At 35.0% G+C, this 20,885-nt stretch overlaps 1 protein-coding gene across 31 annotated transcripts in view; it reads left to right on the forward strand.

The window, feature by feature from the left end:
• Positions 1–20,885, forward strand: part of LOC125679608 (thioredoxin domain-containing protein 3 homolog) — a 33,911-nt gene extending 13,026 nt beyond the window's left edge. For 14 of the 31 annotated variants that reach the window (XM_048918936.2, XM_056156363.1, XM_048918935.2 and 11 more), the window contains 16 exons: positions 3,162–3,236; positions 3,430–3,539; positions 4,883–5,027; positions 5,570–5,677; positions 6,717–6,865; positions 7,432–7,576; positions 8,157–8,264; positions 8,611–8,741; positions 11,949–11,978; positions 12,972–13,046; positions 15,796–15,852; positions 17,796–18,062; positions 18,553–18,597; positions 18,918–18,989; positions 19,723–19,821; positions 20,842–20,885. In XM_048918936.2, coding sequence (XP_048774893.2) covers positions 3,162–3,236; positions 3,430–3,539; positions 4,883–5,027; positions 5,570–5,677; positions 6,717–6,865; positions 7,432–7,576; positions 8,157–8,264; positions 8,611–8,741; positions 11,949–11,978; positions 12,972–13,046; positions 15,796–15,852; positions 17,796–18,062; positions 18,553–18,597; positions 18,918–18,989; positions 19,723–19,821; positions 20,842–20,846 — 1,621 coding nt within the window. In that variant the 3' untranslated portion in view covers positions 20,847–20,885. The remainder of the gene's footprint in view (positions 1–3,161; positions 3,237–3,429; positions 3,540–4,882; positions 5,028–5,569; positions 5,678–6,716; positions 6,866–7,431; positions 7,577–8,156; positions 8,265–8,610; positions 8,742–11,948; positions 11,979–12,971; positions 13,047–15,795; positions 15,853–17,795; positions 18,063–18,552; positions 18,598–18,917; positions 18,990–19,722; positions 19,822–20,841) is intronic. The other 17 variants (XM_056156373.1, XM_056156371.1, XM_048918947.2 and 14 more) reach the window with 9 other exon arrangements.

A 20,885-nucleotide genomic window follows, 5' to 3' on the forward strand; every position in this document is an offset into this window, starting at 1 on the left:
GTTGGCATATCGCTATCGCAGGTGCATTTCATTTTTAGCTCACCTGGCACAAAACATACTTAGGTAAAGGGAATTCTAAATTGTTAAAATGAAGGGCCAGGCCACCTTCCAAGGGGAGATAATCAAGAAAAGGTAAAAATAGGGTAGGGTCATTAAAAAATCTTCTTCTCAAGAACCACTGGGCCAGAAAAGATGAAATTTATAGATAAGCTTTATTAGGTAGTGCAGATTCTAAATTGTTAAAATCATGGCCCCCGGGGGTCGGATGGGGCCACAATAGGGGATCAAAGTTTTAGATACAAATATATAGGAAAAATCTTTAAAAATCTTGTTCTCAAGAACCACTGAGCCAGAAAAGCTGAGATTTATATGAAAGCTTCCTTATATAATGCAGATTCTAAATTGTTAAAATCATAGCCCCCGGGGGTCGGATGGGGCCACAATAGGGGATCAAAGTTTTACATACAAATATATAGGAAAAATCTTTAAAAATCTTCTTCTCAAGAACCACTGAGCCAGAAAAGCTGAGATTTATATGAAAGCTTCCTGATATAGTGCAAATTCTAAATTGTCAAAATCATGGCCCCCGGGGGTCGGATGGGGCCACAATAGGGGGTCAAAGTTTTACATACAAATATATAGGAAAAATCTTTAAAAATCTTCTTCCCAGAACCACTAAGCCAGAAAAGCTGAGATTTATATGAAAGCTTCCTGATATAGTGCAGATTATAAATTGTTAAGATCATGGCCCCCAGGGGTCGGATGGGTCCACAATAGGGCATCAAAGTTTTACATACAAACTTATAGGAAAAATCTTTTAAAATCTTCTCAAGAATCACTGAGCCAGAAAAGCTGAGGTTTATATGAAAGCTTCCTGATATAGTGCAGATTATAAATTGTTAAGATCATGGCCCCCGGGGGTCGGATGGGGCCACAATAGGGGGTCAAAGTTTTAGATACAAATATATAGGAAAAATATTTAAAAATCTTCTTCCCAGAACCACTAAGCCAGAAAAGCTGAAATTTATATGAAAGCTTTCTGATATAGTGCAGATTCAGGTTTGTTAAAATCATGTCCCCCCTGGGGTAGGATGGGTCCACAATAGGGGGTCAAAGTTTTACATACAAATATATAGGAAAAATCTTTAAAAATGTTCTTCCCAAGAACCACTAAGCCAGAAAAGCTGAGATTTATATGAAAGCTTCCTGATATAGTACAGATTCTAAATTGTTAAAATCATGGCCCCCGGGGGTCGGATGGGGCCACAATAGGGGGTCAAAGTTTTACATACAAATATATAGGAAAAATCTTTAAAAATCCACTGAGCCAGAAAAGCTGAGATTTATATGAAAGCTTCTTGATATAGTACAGATTCTAAATTGTTAAAATCATGGCCCCCGGGGGTCGGATGGGTCCACAATAGGGGGTCAAAGTTTTACATACAAATATATAGGAAAAATCTTTAAAACTCTTCTTCCCAAGAACCACTGAGCCAGAAAAGCTGAGATTTATATGAAAGCTTCCTGATATAGTACAGATTCTAAATTGTTAAAATCATGGCCCCTGGGGATCGGATGGGGCCACAATAGGGGGTCAAAGTTTTACATACAAATATATAGGAAAAATCTTTAAAACTCTTCTTCCCAAGAACCACTGAGCCAGAAAAGCTGAGATTTATATGAAAGCTTCCTGATATAGTACAGATTCTAAATTGTTAAAATCATGGCCCCTGGGGATCGGATGGGGCCACAATAGGGGGTCAAAGTTTTACATACAAATATATAGGAAAAATCTTTAAAAATCTTCTTCCCAGAACCACTAAGCCAGAAAAGCTGAGATTTATATGAAAGTTTTCTGATATAGTGCAGATTCAGGTTTGTTAAAATCATGCCCCCCTGGGGTAGGATGGGGCCACAATTATAAGGGGATCAAAGTTTTACATACAAATATATAGGGAAAATCTTTAAAAATCTTCTTCCCAAGAACCATTGGGCCAAAGAAGTTCACATTTACATGAAAGCTTTCTGACATAGTGTAGATTCAAGTTTGCAAAAACCATGGCCTCCAGGGGTAGGTTTGGGGCCATAATAGGGACTACGGTTTTACATGCAAATAGATATGGAAAATCTTCTGATATGGACCAAGGTGACTCAGGTGAGCGATGTGGCCCATGGGCCTCTTGTTAAGCATATTTTGAAAGTACGAAAGATTTCTGCCAGATGGATACTGCATATATTGACAGACGACCAAAATGGGTACGAGTACAATCCGCTAAGCAATTGCTCAAAATGTTTCCCAAATTCAATCAAAGGCAATTTGCAAACATTGTTACTGTTGACAAAACATGGGTTCACTATTTCGAACCAGTAAGGAAAACTGGAAACAAAATATGGCTAACTAAACACGGTAGAAGGCCTGTATAGTTGCCAAAGGAACCATAAGCACAAAGAAGGTTCTTTATTGCATATTCTTCTCATGTGATGGTATAGCCGTACAAATTCCGGTGTCGAAGGGCAAAAGTGTTACAGGTCGGTATTACTGAAATGTTATACTAAAAAAGCTCAAGAAATATTATCATAAACGACGCCCTGTGTCAGGATTTAGGCATGTTCATCTACTTCATGATAATGTTCCATCACATACATCTAAGCCTGTGAAGCAATTTTTGAAGTTAGAGAAGGTTACCGTCTTGCCACACCCACCATACTCTCCAGATCTAGCCCCATGCGACTTTTTTTTTTCCCCAAAACTTAAAAAGTTCTTATCTTGTCGTCGTTACAAGTCCCGAAAAGCCCTTGGCTAAGCCATCAGTCAGTGCCTCAGAGGTCTACCTAAATCAGCGTACCGTGACGCATTTCAGAAATGGATTCAGAGATTGAAATTATGTAGTTCAAACCGCGGAGAATACTTTGATGGGATGTAATGTTCATTTCACTATTTGAGTCAAATGCTTTTGAGATATCGTAGAATACATATTACATATCGAACAGCCCTCGTATTCTAGCAGGATTCGATTAGCTGTTGATCAGTCTTCCTGTACATCCATTAAATGCAGGAGGATATTGGTTAGATTTGTAATAGTAAAACATTTTGCTAAGATCATTGTCTACATTGTTAAATTTCTTGTGATATAAGATTTTATGATATTTTGTGTTTGTAGCTTGAGAGCCAAATATGGTGATAAGACCTTCATGAATGCTCTCCATGGCAGTAGCTCAGAGGATATGGCAATGAGGTAGGTCCACTCAAAGTGATTTTCTACTTTTCTTCGAAGTCTAGTAGAAATTCAGGTTTTCTTTACCTAAATATAGTTGCCAAGGTTAAATCTACATTTTGTGGTGTTGAATATTTCAGTTATTAAATCTACATTTTGTGGTGTTGATTATTTCAGTTGTTTAATCTAAATTTTGTGGTGTTGAATATTTCAGGGAGCTGGCTTTCTTCTTCCCAGACTATGTTGTTCCTGCCTCAGAAGGAAAACCCAAAATGCAGAGAACTTTGGCACTTATTAGACCAGATGCCTTCAGAAACCATAAAGGTATATACTAGATCATATTACACACAGGCACAAAACACACACACAGATATATTATAGAATTAAGCTCTTTTATCTTAAGTTAGTCAGGAGTTTACACATCAATGAATTCTTTAAAAAGAATGTTTGATTCTTATAATTCCAATTCATTCACTGTATTAACAATTTCAAACATTTTTTTGAATAGTTACCTCGATGACTCTCCCTACATTACATTTTGTTTTCGGCCTTGTATGGATTAATACATAACATTTTTGGATTTATTGATGTGACCATTCTCATTTCAGAAACACAGCTGATTACATAAGCTTACATTTCTACATTTCTAGAGAGTGACCAATGTTTTTTGGTCACCTGAGTGACTCAGGTGACCTATTGCTATTGGTCTGCATCCGTCGTTGTGCGTCTTCCATCATTGTGCTTAATCATAATGTGCTTCATTTGTCTGCACCCCCGCATCCTTAGACTTAGGTAGAACAAAAACTGCCAGTTTTCAAATGTCTTCTCTGCAACAGCAACTGTTTAAGAAAAACTAAATTTATTAGCATGTAGAGCAGGAAGGCGTTTAATTACCAAAATAGTACATTTAAAGATCCATGGGGTAGAGGTTCTGACTTCAGGGTGGGGCCAAACTTGGTGTATATAATGTTTATGTGTAAAACATTTAAATAACATCTTTAATTCTATTGATATTAAGTGTATATAGTGTTTATGTGTAAAACATTTAAATAACATCTTTAATTCTATTGATATTAAGTGGATATTTAGAAGGAGCAAGTAGTTCTTTACCAAAATTGTAAATTTTATTGGTAGGGGTTTTGGTTCCAGGGTTGGAGCAAAATTATCTTAGTGCATGATTATTATTTGTCTCTATCATTTGAAAGACTTCTTCTTTAATTTTGCTGATACTGTATAAAAACTAAATGTATAGTTAGGAAAAACAGATAGGGATTGGTGTATGAAAATTGTGAATTTTGCAATCCCAGGGTTCTGACTCTAGGACGGGTCTATTTAAATAGTCATATAGAATTGTATTCTTAATATAACATATATTATATCATGTAAAGTCTTTCATCAGTATGGGCACTTTTGGGGGCATTTGTGTTTTAAGAACACATCTTGTTTTATACTTCTGCTGAATATTAGAATTTATCTTGGATATATGGAGAGCAGGAAAATTGTCATAGATTTGGTAACCCTTGAGGCTAGTGATACTTTTAACACATACTCAGGTGACTGATCAGGCCTGTGTGCCTCTTCTGTATTTCATTGCTGGGAGAAATTGTCCTACTTGGCCAAATTTGATCTGATTTATTGTAAATGTGTACATGTATGATGTTCTACAGAGGAAATCCTAGCCAATGTCAGTGAAGCAGGGTTCAAAGTGGCAATGCAGAAAGAGATGCAACTTACAAAGGAAATGGCAGAAGACTTCTACAAAGACCACAAGGGCCAAGAATACTTTGATGAACTTGTTACAAGGATGACAAGGTGAAATAAGCTGGGATTACTTTCTTTTATATACAATGTAGTCACTACATCATAATGATTATATACAGTACTTAATTACTGTGGTGTACTTAGTTTAGCTTATTCATATTGTAGTGCCTTGAATTGGCAGTAAAACAAGAAAACTAATTTATGGCTTCACAATAAAAGTCTCTATCTATTCACTAATCATACATAGATGAAATGCTAAATCATTATATTAATGCCTAATGATACATTAGTTCTGATTACACCAAATTCTGAATACACTAAAATAAGTAGATATATGTGTAGTAATAGTTTACAGCATTGCTCTGGTTATTTACATGTTTTCCATACAGGATCTGTTTTGACTCAATTTATGACCTTATTGCAATATCTATTTTTGACTGTCATAAAAAATTAACATCTAATCTTTTTCCAACTTTTTTTCAAATACCACATGTATTTTGGGATTTATTGGGATAAGGTTTATATGTACACTACTGCCTTGATTTGTGTGTGTTTCCAGAAATTAACAGATATCCTATCTTTAATTTATGCAGTGGTCCTGTCCTTGCACTTGGTCTGGCCAGAGAGGATGCCATTACAGGGTGGAGAAATATGTTGGGGCCCACTGAGGTTGAAAAAGCCAAAACAGAGGCACCGGAGAGGTGAATTTATGTCACATTATTCTGAACATGTAGTATATGCTAATACTGTACATCAGGTTTTTTCCACGAATCAGACCCTTAAAGAGTGCTGTAGCTTCCTTATTTTACACGAGTACTTAGTATGGCAAAATGACTTGTATACGTCAAATTGTGTAAACATGAAGTCACGTGTCGTCTGTTAATCAAGAAATCTTGCGTGTATTTCTAGCTGCAGAAATTTAAAAGGGAGTAATTTTATTTGGCAAGTAATACCTCTCACGAAATTACTTGATAATAAATTCCTCGCATATATTTAGGAATCCGGAATCCACAGTATACTAAATTTATGCAAATTAGAATTTTTGCTTTTTTTAAAATGATCATGAAAAAACAATTCACTCTATTTTTTTCTCGTGTATGAATTACATGTCGTAAAAAGTAAAGACATTTATGTACATGTATATATAGCCCTTTTAATGACAAATGTGAAATCCGTCTTGGAACTTGATTTTTGGGTGACATACATGTATTGTGTTGTTTTCCTCTGATAAATCATTTGAAAAAAAGGAATGATCCATCCAATTTGCTCCAATGAATATACATGTATTTGTTAAAGCAATTAAAATATTTTTTGTAAGGTCTATCATTATTTAAGGTATTCAGAGACAACAGTCATAAAATCATCTACCGTTATGTGTATGAAAATTCTGGGTATAATGGTGTGTTGATTAACGCAAGGAAAATTACACATTTAATTAAGTGATCTACAGGATTAACATACCAGTGAACATTTCTATTTCAAAAACCATGCTTAGTGTTATGAAATTTACACTATTTTATTTTCTGTGATTTAAAAATGCTCGCAAACAAAGCAGATATTGGATAAATGGGGGGAAAATCTGATATAAGATATCTGATAGACAGTTAGATTACTGCTCCAAGACTGCAATAAATGACAGCTTGTGTGTGGTTTGCTTTGTTTAAAGATATAAAATGCTTAAAAATCATTATCATTTTGTTTGTATAATTCATCTAATTTTCAACATGAACTAATTTTCAGTTTACGAGCAAAGTTTGCGTTGGATGACACCAAAATCAATATGTTACACGGTTCTGACTCGGAGGATGCAGCCAAACGGGAACTCGAATTCTTCTTCCCAGTGGAACAAACAATCGCAGTTATTAAACCTGATGCAGTAGGAACTAAAGGTACATTCTAGGAACAAATTTCATAATATTGAGTATTTTCAGTTCTTTCCTAAGTCATTATGGGTAATGTCTGTTAACTCATCCCTTGTTATAATAGTGTGAAGCAAATGCAAATTATAGCTCCATCAAAATAGACATTTAAAACAAAACTGAATGGCCTCCTATGATATATATATCTGTAACAGAAGGGGAGAAAATGCAACAGACCAGACTTGGATTCATACCTGGGCCCCCTAAATCTCTAGTCAGGTGCTCTACCAACTGAGCTATCTTGACACTGGTGGTAGAACCCATCTGACTGCCACGTCATTTTACCTTAGGGTGGATCGAGACAAAGCAGAGAAATTCTTAGAGTTTTAACTCTCAACTTAAGAGACTCATGGACTGATTAGATGAAATCTTAAATAGATTTTTGAGCAGGGGCATTGTGAGCTCAGATCTTAGTGAATTTTGATCCAAGACATAAAAGATTAGGTAGTATAAAATGTCAGATTTAAAACACAGCGCCATAGGATGCTCTCAAGTGACTACGGTATCCTAAATGTTATTCCCTTTTGTTTTCACAGATGAGATTATTGACAGAATTAATGAATCTGGATTCAAAATAGCAGCAACCAAAGAACAACAATTAACGAGAGAACTTGCTGAAGAGTTCTATGCAGATCACAAAGATAAGGACTACTACAATGACTTAGTGGATCACATGACCAGGTTTGTTTGTTATGCCCTTGAGATCAAAGATCATATTGTTTCTTATCTGTCTGTCTGTTATTTTACGCGTGGGGGAAGTTTACACTAATTATGCGGTCACACAATAAGCGCATAAATTCCCATTCCCATTCCCATTCCCCCCCCCCGCGTATAGCGATGAATATTTGATTGATACAATATATATCATATTCAGTTACCGTGTATTTTTCCCCTTGTGTAATGTTGCACGTGGAAAAACGTGTACTTCACCCCCAACTTGAAGAAAACACTTTTACAGTACTTTCTGTATTCTCTACTTTAATCTGGATGATAACTTTTGAACTATTAAAGGCACGGTGAACTGATCAGGGGTCAAAATCATTGTTATATGACTAAAGATCAAGGTCATTCACCAAGGCCAAGATTAAATTTTCCACAATTGAATATGACCATTCTCATAGGCATTGTGTTTCAGAAACACAGCTTATGTGTTCAATATTAGTGATGTAAAAATTCCTAGAGTGTGAATTCTTTTAGGATGAAGTGCTTTTCTGTACAGGGTAGAATTCATAAAAAACATAAATGTGCAATGGTTTTCCAGTGGACCTACTTACATAATGGTGCTATCACGAGAAGATGCCGTCCGAGGATGGCGCGACATGATTGGTCCAACAGATCCAGAGAAAGCAAAGGAAGAAAATCCCGACTCGTATGTGTTTAATTATATCAGTGAAGAATTATAAAAGAATTACAGTATATTAAAAATTTATCTTAATTGTAAGATTTTTTGTGAAAAGAGCTTCAGATGCAGTACACACTGAGACGTGTTGCTATTTTGTGGTTACAATGCTATTTCCATGCACTTTAGTTAATAGTAAAATATCATGGAAGTATGTATTGTGATTATAGATATTAGAGGTGTATTTTAAGACCTGAAATTTTTTAATCTTTTTCATATTGAGTGTTGGCTTGGTCACACAGGTCCACAATTTGAGATGGTTTTGCTGTTTAAAGGATGCTTTAAAAGTAAATGGTTTCGATGAAATATTTTTCAGATTACGTGCAGCATATGGCAAAAATATTCTCCAAAATGCTGTTCATGGCAGCTCAACGTCGGAACATGCTAGTGTTTCAGTGAAGAAGATCTTTGGTGATTTAAAATTTGCACCAGATGGTACTGTTTTAGGTAGTCCATTTTTTACCTACCTTCAGATGGGCTGGCATGTGCATGGAGACCTAATTTGTCAAAGACGAAAATCAATTGCAATTTTTTTTTTCATCCCTTAAATCAATCTAGCTAGAAATTACATTGCACTTTAAAAAATCCAAGAATAACTAAAAACTGCCAGGACCGTTCCCTCTCATAATTATCAATGGTGATATAAAGATCTGGACTCTGGACTGGATAATGGAGGATGCATTATGTTGCCCGTCTCTTTTTTATTTTGTTTCTTTTATTTTAATCTTTGTCTTTTCTTTCCTGGTCATACCTTTCGAGCAGGAAGGTCACGTGAAAAATTAGATCACGCTTCTAGGAATTATATTTTGATAGTCAGCCTTCTTAAAATTTCTTCAGATGTAAAGCATATTATTTGCAATTGTAACTTCAATAAATCACAGCTCTTAATTTACGATGACATTTCACAACACTACATGTACCCTGCTTAAATATTCCTGGACTCCAGCTGCTTATATATGTGAAATTACTGAAATAGGCTAGCTTATTTTTTGTTACTTGAGATGCAGGTTCCGTTTTGTTAAGTAAATTTACACAGTGCATCTATCCCCTCTACCTCACCCTTTTATAAAATGCTTCAATTTTAGTTTTAGTTACCATTATACACTATATGCATGCATAATACTGAGATTTCATTCCAGCTGTGCAATAAATGTAGGAGGGGTAAGATGTGTTATTTAAATAGCAAATTGTACCAAGGATCATAGACTTGTAAGAATTTATCATGACTGTGAGGTAAGGTGTTCCCTGACCTAGATTGTACTACATTGAACCGTCAGCATTATGCAGTAGGATTTCCCCCTGAGCCAGACCCACCCCAACCATAGAAATCTTTCTCAGACCCCCCCCCTCCCCCTTTCGATTTTTCAATGATATCCTAGAGTAGGATTTCTTCTCTTAGGAAACATTTAGTCAATGTTTTCATGATAAAGAACCTTTTTATGTTCACATAGAATAAAGTTTTACTTTTATGCCCCATAATCGAAGGTTCAGGGACATTTAGTCTTGGGTTTGTCAGTTTGTCTGTCCAGCCATTCATATGTTCACCTGTCCGTCTGTCTGTTTGTCCATGAAATCTTGAGAACTTTGGCCTTGACTTGAATACTGGTAGATGGTGATAGGACTTTCATATTTCACCTGTGCATTCTTTGTGACCTCTATTCCCTGTTGCAGTTTATTCATTTTGAGTGTATGAAAACAATTTGGAGATAAAAATGTTCCGTGATTCTGTCTACCGATACATGTTTGCCACTGAGGGTAGCGTTAAGTCAGTTCACGAATTTGTGCTTTGACGTCACAATTCCTGGATTGTGAGTGGATTTACCCAGCTAACTAAGTATTCACTGCACATTTTGTCCACATTTGAAATGTTCAAATTCACAAAATTATATTGTAGTTTTTCATGATTATGGAACCTTTTTTATAGACTTTCTTTCATTATGGAATTTTCAGGGTTGTTTTCATGCATACCAAAATTATACAATTTGGATAAAAATCTGTTTCTAACTTTAAAATTAAAATTTTATGCGTGATAAATCAGGTAATCATTAAAGTGCTGAATTTAATCCTGAAAGTTTTCTAAAAAAACTGGAAAATAACAAGCAGCAATTCAAAATTTACTTTGAATAAAAAACTAATCATTGATATCGTGATAAATTTTGTTAATTAATTTTATGATGCATGTATTTGATTATTGGACATTTCTGAGAGTGAACAAATTTCTACCTTCTGTTTTTGTGTTATAGCTATTCACATTTGTATGATTGCATTGCACCCTTTGACTGGTAGTTTGACTCTCTCTCTCTTTCTCTCTCTCTCTCTCTCCCTCCATATATATTCAATCTCCTTTGATCTGCCCATGTAGATCCTACATAAGGATCTGAAGAAACCCCATTGAGGGTCATCTCCTAATGACCTTTCTGTTTTCAATATTCGTGAAAATTTTGACCTTTTTATCAGGCAGCTTGTACCTTTTGGCCATTCGGCATCAAAGTGAAAGTGGCTGTTGAAATGATCCTGCCGTTCTTTAATATCAAAGAGTTAAAAACCGCTAATAACAGATTTCAAATACATTGTTACAAAGAAAAGACTGCACTAAGCTGTACTCGGACGGGCTATAGAAAGTGTGATTACCTTACCAAATCTTAATTTCTGTGAGAAAAATTTTACAGCATGCTGAATTGTGGGAGAGAAAGTTAACGCGTTTTCCGCTTGTTGCATGAATGAAAGATCACTGGTGATGCGTATCTTCAGTGTCCCAGTTATGGGTGTACACACGATAAACGGGTGCCACCATGTTGTTATGTGCCAACTTGGTGTTTATCGCTGAAATATGTAAAGCACCAAAAATACCCAAAGTCTCTGTCAGCTTTCAAGATAATGCAAGTGTCATTCCGATTGGCTAATTTAATCACATGACAAAGGTTACCAGGAGATGATCCTCCATGGAATTTCTTCACATCCTTGTGTAGCCATCTACATTTGTACGTGAGCAGGTCAAAGGATTTGATCTTAATCAGATTGCATATATATTTCTATGGAGAGTCTTTTTCAAAAAGCACTTTCTTGCATTTTGCAGTATTTAATTCCCCATGATATGAACTGAATTCTAACTTGTATAGTCTGTTTTAATTAAATGCACCATTTGATATTGAGTGAATTTTTCTCTTAAGAATTTTGTAAATTTGAAAGGACATGCATACTCTGCACTCCAAAAAATTGTTTAGGACAACATCCAGATTATATAGGATACAGGAGAATTATAGGTTTAATGCAAAAATGATAAATAAATATAATCTGAATAGACTGCACTACTTTAGATTGTACAATATTGGATTGAGACAAATTTACGGATTTAGATAGGTTTCAATGCAACATTGAAGAAAGAACTCCATCTCTTAACTCTCAGTTTGTTTTGATATTATTTATCTGCATTAATTGTTTGATTATTTTGACTTTGGTTTTTAATATAATTTTTATTTACATCAATACACTTACATTATATAATGTAATTATGTAGAACTGTAAACAATGAAATATATAGAATGAAATGTAAAATTATTTATATAAGTGTTCTTAATGCATAATGACGGAAGATAAAAGCAAAAAACTTGTATCTAAATAGCTATACTAATGAATATGATTTTTTTTTTACAGATGAACAAGCAGAGCAAGTTGAAAAGAAAGGTAACTAGAGTTTGATTGTTTGAAAAATTCTATTTTTGCAGTGACTTGTGTTTTCTTTTAATGGAGTCTCATCTTGATAATCACTGCCTGAGAAAAGTTGAACAAGGGAAGATCTTTGAATTATTGAACATCACTTGAAGTACAACAGAATAGGCCATTTTCTATCCTCCTAAATCCACTTATTGTCAAAAGGCATCAGGCACTCAACCATGTTCTGTCCATCCATCTGCATTTCAGATTTTATGTCACCTATATGTGAAGCCATTATTGCAATTTGTCTTTATCCATTGTTGTCCATAAACATTTGAACATCATATCAACTTCTCTGAAAGTGTGTGGTCATTTTTCATCCTAGTTGGGATGGAACTTTAATTATGAAGTTCATGGTCACTGTACCCTTGGGTATGAGGGATGGGGTCGGAACCTTAAAAGATGCAATATCTAAAAATCTTCTTTACGTGGCAACATTGTACTAAATAGACATTAGAAACTCATATTTGGTGCAAAAGTTGTGTAGTAATTAATCTTAAGATTGGAAGCCCATTTAAGGCACATTCATTTGACCATCAACATCCAACACTAACTATATAGTACATGTAAGGACTCAAGTGATTTTTAAGGCCCATAAGCCTGCTGGTGATAACAAAAGATATTAAATTTATACCCTACATTTTAATAGCGATGGAGATCCTGTATTTTATTTGATAGATTAAACACTGTAGTGAAAAAATGGATTTACCAGAATTTAGCTCATGCACTCCCACATTGTCAGTTAACCATTAGTGCTTCACAAGTCTGTCCTTCATTTGAGGGAACAATGAACTCAGAACTGAGATTATGAAATCCCAATAGATAATATTAAAAAATTCACTCAAAATATTGGGAGGGGGGGGGGATGTATTTTGAAACGAATTCTCATAGCAAAAATATTATTCAAGGGAGGTAAATGAGTATATATCAGAAGGATAATGTTATTATTTATACCTAAATCAGAGGGTGAAGAGGAGTCAGATGAACAACAGAGTGAACAAATAGCATCAGAGGAACCCACTGAAAAAACAGAACAAGGTTTTATATGTTTAGCTTAGTTCTATTGCATGCCACAGAATTATCTTGGTAGTGTCTGTCCAATAGTCAGTTTATATAATTTTCCTCTCTACAGTATATATTTTATTTTTCTGTATTTTATTATTTCTTACTTTATTCCTTCATTTGTTGATATCATCTTATACTAATATTGCATGTCCTGACTATGTATGATAATGCATTGTATATATTCCCAAGTTATATAGATTAAAAATATGCATGTAGTGGGAATTCTATATAGTGGTACAATACTTGTTCACAATGGGAAAAACTTTGTTGTGCTCTTCTTATAATAGGAGACAACACGATATCATTCATAAGGCCAAATAACATAAGTTGTGTATGGCATGTCAAACATTTTGATATTTGATCTTTGTATTGAACATTTTCCATTTGCATTGAAGGCTCAAGTGAGCTTTTCTGATCAAAATTTGTCTGTTGTCTGTCATCGGCGTAGACTTCACATTTTCATCTTTTTCTTCAGAACCATGGGGTCAATTTCAACCAAACTTGGCACAAAGCATCCTTGGGTAAAGTACTTTCAAGTTTTTTTTTCAAATGAAGGGCCATGCCCCCTTCAAAGGGGAGATAATCACAAAAATAATAAAATAGGGTGGGGTCATTTAAAAATCTTCTTCTCAAGAACCACTGGGCCAGAGGAGCTGAAATTTACATGAAAGCTTCCTGATATAGTGCAGATTCAAGTTTATTAAAAACTTGGCCCCCAGGGGTAGGCTGGAGCCACAATAGGGGATCAAATTTTTACATGGGAATAAATAGGGAAAATCTTTAAAAATCTTCTTTTCAAGAACCACTTGGCCAGAAGAGCTGAGATTTACATGAAAGCTTCCTGACATAGTGCAGATTCAAGTTTGTTAAAAAGAAACTGGGGGTAGGTTGGAGCCTCAATAGGGGATCAAAGTTTTAAATGCAAGTATATAGGGAAAATCTTTAAAAATCTTCTTCTCATGAACCACTGGTCCAGGAATGTAGAAATTTACAAGAAAGCGTCCTGATATTGTGCAGATTCAAGATTGTTCAAATCATGACCCCCCTCTCCCCAGGGTAGGATGGGGCCACAATATGGGATCAAAGTTTTACATACAAATATATATTAGGGAGAAAATATTTAAAAAACTACTCAAGAGCCACTGGACTAGGAAAGTATAAATTTACCTGAAAGCTTCCTGACATAGTGCAGATTTAAGTTTGTTTAAATCATGGCCCCTGGGGGTAGGATGGGGCCACAATAGGGGATCAAAGTTTTACATACAAATATATAGGGAAAATCTTTAAAAATATTCTGAAGAATCATTTGGCCAGAACAGTTAACATTTACATGAAAGCTTCCTGACATAGTGCAGATTCAAGTTTGTTTAAATCTTGGCCCCTGGGGGTAGGATGGGGCCACAATAGGGGATCAAACTTTTACATGGGAATAAATAGGGAAAATCTTTAAAAATCTTCTTCTCATGCAAGAACCATTGGGCCAAAGAAGTTTACATTTACATGAAAGCTTCCTGACGTAGTGCAGATTCAAGTTTGTAAAAATCATGACCCCTCCCCCAGGGGTAGGTTGGGGCCACAATAGGGACCAAATTTTTGCATTCGAATATATATGGAAAATCTTTAGATATGGACCAAGGTGACTTAGGTGAGCGATGTGGCCCATGGGCCCCTTGTTCATTTGTATTGTATTTGAAGGGTTGTTAATTTTGATTTGTTTTAATCTAAAGAATTTCATTGATTTAATCCATGGTTCTATTTTCAAGCCATAGGCTATAATCTTTTCATAACTACTGTTTACCTACATGTAGATTCTGGTGAACTTTTCCCCACTGACTGAACTCGTGTTTAACTAGTCCTGCACGGAAATAGGGTACCAGTTTATCTTGTGCTTGAGCATACGGAACATCTCTTGCTCGTTTTCAACATGATACAGCCTAAAACTTGACCAATGAAATCCATCATAACAAATCAAAATAAACAATCCCTCAAATACAACAGGATTGATAAAATTTTACAATACAAATGAAAATTTTTACAATAGAAATAGAAAATATGCAATATAAATGAAAAATCATATAATAAAAATGCAAAATATAAAATACAAATGGAAAATTATACATAACAAATGGAAAATATACACGAATGCAAAATTATGCAATGTAAATGGAGATCATACAACAAAGATAGAAATGAAAAATTATACTGTACAAATGTTAAAGATCAAATATTGCAATGTTTGACATATGCCGTAGTGAAACATACATCTTTGTCAGTGTGTTACTTGTCTGATGTTGAGCAATTTAATTTCACAGGCATAAAGTCTTGGAAGTTTTCAGGATTTACACTGAAAAAAAATAAGCTGATGACTGTTAACCAATGTTTTTTTGCCTTATGATGCATGCACCGACATGTATAGATAACAGAATCAGTATAATCTCAAAACTATATATTCACTTATTTATTATCAAAACTTTCATATGCACTATTTTTTAATGAGTTTTGAAAATCTTTTATCACGAACCAGATTGAATCTCGGTCCATGTACAACACTATTATAAATGTTTTAAAATCTTCATATCTATAAACGTAGCATCTTATTTAAATGAACATTATCTCAAATGATACATGGTATACAAATGTCTTATTATGTATACTTACTGCAGTCTGAGACAAAAAAATTTTCTTCAGTATTTCCTACTAAACTTCACTTTGTGATTCACAGAACCTGTTTCAACTTCAAAGCCTGAGGCAGAACAGACCGCACCTGAGTATAAAGAAGGTCATTACTAATTTTATAATTCATCACTGCAGAACAAGTCCAGTTCAGTCAATCTGGCAAAATATTAATCAAACTAACTGCAGGAAGAAGGTGGACTTGTTAATTGTCGCCATCAAAATTATTGCCTTCATTATGCTTTTCAAATGCAAACTTAGTCTAGAACTTTGTCATATGAATATCTATCTTCTGTTTAATATCAATTAAGATATGAAAATAGATATCCTGTCGTTTGACAAAATAAAATGTTTTCCATAAATCAAAGAAATGAAGCTTGTTTTATTACAGAAGTAGTACAAATTATTACAACTCTGTCAAAATGAAAACATTAACATTTTAAGTATGACCTGACACTGTTCATTGGAACAACAATGACAGACACACCATCAAATTCCAGTGAAGGGGAATAATTGGAGAAATTGATGCCACTGGGCATTTACAGTACAAACTTTCACTCAGAATTTGTCCACTAAATTTGTCTTTTGAGTGTCCATGACTTTGCTCCATCCCATTTGAAATTACTTCCTATGGCCTTGATAATACGTAATTGTGTAAAAGTTCTTCAGTAGGCCCTAATGGAAATGTTCACTTTTCCCATGCACAGGTATCATATTATTTTTTATGCAAACATTCTTCCATTTTGCATAGATATCAACACCATTTATTGCCATAGTCTATTTCAATAATCATAGCATTGTACTCTAATTTTTATACGCCCGTCGAAGACGGGACGTATTATGGTATGGCGTCGTCCGTCTGTCTGTCTGTCCGTCTGTCCGGACCTTGTGGGCAGGATACAGACTGAACCATAAGCCCTAGGACTTTACAACTCGGTACATTTGATCACCATGATGAGAGGAAGATGCCTATTGTTTTTCAAGGTCAGAGGTCAAGGTCGTAGTATCACTTATTAGGAAAACCTTGTGGGCAGGATACAAACCGAACCGTAAGCTCCAGGATATTATAACTTGGTATATTTGATCATCATGATGAGAGGAAGGTGCCTATTGTTTTTCAAGGTCAAGGTCGTAGTATCACTTATTAGGAAAACCTTGTGGGCAGGATACAAACCGAACCGTAAGCTCCAGGATATTATAACTTGGTATATTTGATCATCATGATGAGAGGAAGGTGCCTATTGTTTTTCAAGGTCAGGGGTAAAAGGTCAAGGTCTTAGTATCACTTATTAGGAAAACCTTGTGGGCAGGATACAAACCGAACCGTAAGCTCCAGGATATTATAACTTGGTATATTTGATCACCATGATGAGAGGAAGATGCCTACTGTTTTTCAAGGTCAAAGGTCAAGGTCGTAGTATCACTTTTTAGGAAAACCTTGTGGGCAGGATACAAACCGAACCATAAGCTCCAGGATATTATAACTTGGTATATTTGATCATCATGATGAGAGGAAGGTGCCTATTGTTTTTCAAAGTCAAAGGTCAAGGTCGTAGTATCACTTATTAGGAAAACCTTGTGGGCAGGATACAAACCGAACCGTTAGCCTATTTATGAAGTAGCGCATTCTAAGGCTATCCCTCTTTATATCTTGATATCCATTTCTACAAGCATAATAATGAATTAGCTCACAGAGGACAGTGCTAACTTCACTAAAATATGAATCCCACTAAAATATGTTTTCCTTGAGTAAAATCTACGGGCGTATTATGCCACATTGGCGTTGCTCTTGTTCTTTATGTGTAATAACTAATAATAACTTTATATACTTGTATCCATTTGAATTATTTTCATGTGGCAATGAATTCAGCCTTAAAACAGGGCTGAATGTTTAAATGAATGTTGACTAAGTAGTTCTCAATTGTAATGGGTACTTCAAATTCAGAAATTTAAACAGTTGGAAGTTTAATTTTGTATTAAAGAATACTTCACTGATTTAAACTTATAGAGTGACAGTTAATAATCTTGATATCTTTTGACAAATTACAGAAGAGAAAAAAGAAGAGGAGACACCTAAAGAAGATTCAGAAAAACCAGTGGAAGAATCGAAACCAGCGGAAGAATCAAAGCCTGCTGAAGAATCGAAGCCTGCTGAAGAATCGAAGCCAGCTGAAGAATCAAAGCCTGCTGAAGAATCGAAGCCAGCTGAAGAATCAAAGCCAGCAGAGGAGGACAAACCAGTGGAAGAGTCCAAACCGACAGAGGAAGAAAAACCAGCCGAGGAGTCCAAACCGGCCGAGGAGGCTAAACCAGAGGGTAGGATTTAATGGCCTCTCCAAGAGGATGTTAGTGCTGTTCATCAGGAACTGTCACTGACTGTACACTAGCATTAAATGTATTTGGAAGTCATTCCTGTTTAGAAATTTGAATTTTAAGTAGCGAAAGTAATCTCTACTCGTTTTATACACGAAATTGGGACACTGCTTTGCAGTGTGTAAAGTGTCTTAATTTTGAGAATATGTAGAGATTACTTACATTCCTTAAATAGATTTTTTTGTCATTTGTAACACAGTTTGATTGGCTGAGGTACAGTCACATGTACATGTACTTTATTTTTCAATATTTCCGTCTGTTTTCTCTTTGATAACCCTTTGAAGCTCCAATGTGTTAATTTCCCCACAACCTACAACTGGATGTAAATTTCTTAGTTCATACAATTGCAAAATATGCCAACTGTTTTAAAATTGCTCAAAATTACAGTCATTGTTCTAGTGATGAAGTTTACAATATTAAAGTGATTTTGTAGAATCAAAGCCAGCTGATGAAGCACCCAAAGAAGAAGAAAAGTCAGGTACTGATGGAGAGGGTGTCAATAATTATTGTAAACTAGAATACTAGTGTAGATAAAAGCATGATTTGTTTGTTTGAGGCATGTGAATGGGCAGCAAATGAAAATTGATTTGAATTTATTTATTTTCTCCGTGTAGGAAAAATTTGCTTGGTGTAGATCGAGTGATGCACTATCATATATAAGGCTATGATTTTTTGAATTGCAAGATGCATATGCATTGTATGAAGGGTTGAAGTGCTGCTTAGAGAACAGAACTCTATAAAGCTAGGGTATTGTTTGTGTCATTAATCATCTGCACTGCACTTTTGTGTCTGTAAAAGGTGAAGAGGCTAAATCTGAGGAAAGTGAGCAAAAAACTGAACAAACTGAGTCCATGGAGGAACAAAAGCCAGGTATCAAACTCTCAAAGAACTAAGTTATTCATACACTACAAACAACAAAATCCAGGTATCAAACTCTCAAAGAACTAAGTTATTCATACACTACAAACAACCAAAGCCAGGTATCAAACTCTCAAAGAACTAGGCTATTCCTATAAACTTCCTTAATATTTTGCATTATCACTCTTTCCAATTGTATGGCCTGTATCTAGTAGGTAGTGCAGAGAGCCATAGTTTGTGGGTAGTGGCTAGCTTGTACAAGGGTATACACATATTGCTATATAAAAGTAGGTCTGTAAAGTTCTTCATTTTTGTGAATGTGATAGCCTTGTAGTAATGCATTGATTAAGTCATCTCAAAAACAAAAATGCTTTTCAATTTGTACAGATATTGTGGTTTCATAAATTGTTGTTAAATACCATGTTTTGTTGCTTTCATAATTCCGTTCAGATTGTAAAATGAGATGATCAGCTAAGTACAATTCTTATTAAATAATGATCAGATAGGTCCGATCGCTGATGGCCAAATTGCTCAATTGGTAGAGTACCTGACCAGAGATTCAGGAGGTTTAAATCCTGGTTTGTTCCATTGCATTTTATCCCTGTTTGTAAGGAGGAACACGGAGCAGCTCTCCACAGAATTATATGAAGAAAACTCCACAAAATTTGAAGCCTGTTAAAATTGATGAAACCACAATAAATAAAATTTTCTGTTAACATTGTACTAATTGTCTGATGTCCAACAGCTGAAGAAGAGAAGAAAGAGGAGGAAAAGAAAGAGGAGGAAAAGAAAGAGGACGATAAGAAAGAGGAAGAGAAGAAAGAGGAAGCACCAGCAGAACAAGGTCAGTACTGGTACACTTAGGACTATATTAGTACAGTACTGGTACACTTAGGACTATATTAGTACAGTACTGGTACACTTAGGACTATATTAGTACAGTACTGGTACACTTAGGACTATATTAGTACAGTACTGGTACACTAGTACTTAGGACTATATTAGTACAATACTGGTACACTAGTACTTAGGACTATATTAGTACAGTACTGGTACACTAGCACTTAGGACTATATTAGTACAGTACACTAGCACTTAGGACTATATTAGTACAGTACTGGTACACTTAGGACTATATTAGTACAGTATGTACTGGTACACTTAGGACTATATTAGTACAGTACTGGTACACTAGTACTTAGGACTATATTAGTACAGTACTGGTACACTAGCACTTAGGACTATATTAGTACAGTACTGGTACACTTAGGACTATATTAGTACAGTACTGGTACACTTAGGACTAAATTAGTACAGTACTGGTACACTTAGGACTATATTAGTACAGTACTGGTACACTTAGGACTATATTAGTAGTCTGTAGGCCTAATTAGCAGTTTAATGATTCAAATGAAATACATTTATATTCCATTCATTCAGTACTATTGATAATAGATGTTTACATCTGTAATTATATGGAGCTGTCAGACAGAATTAATCTCTGATGGTCAGGTAGCTCTACTGGTAGAGCATCAAATCAGAGATTCGGGGATCCCAGATTCAAATCTAGATCTAGTCTGTTGCATTTTCTCTCTTCCTATTACTAAGCACAAAGGATAAAAGAAAAGGTATCCCAATTCACTTAAAAGTGGAGTTCAGATCCCGTGTAAGACATTTTTTCCTAATTAACTACTTGTAACATATTACATTGTATGATACACTGGCTTTAAATGAAGACCTGGTAGCAAGTCTTAGGCTATGTCCAACAATTTTCAATTCAAATTCACAACAGGAAAGAGATGTTTTAAATGGGAAAAAAAATGCATTTTAAACTCATATTTGAGCATTATCTTATTCTTTGTAGGATGATTGGATAAAAAAGTTTAAGGACAGATATCTAAATTTGAG

This window comes from Ostrea edulis, chromosome 2 (assembly GCF_947568905.1).
Source record: "Ostrea edulis chromosome 2, xbOstEdul1.1, whole genome shotgun sequence".
Taxonomy (NCBI): Eukaryota; Metazoa; Mollusca; class Bivalvia; order Ostreida; family Ostreidae; genus Ostrea; species Ostrea edulis.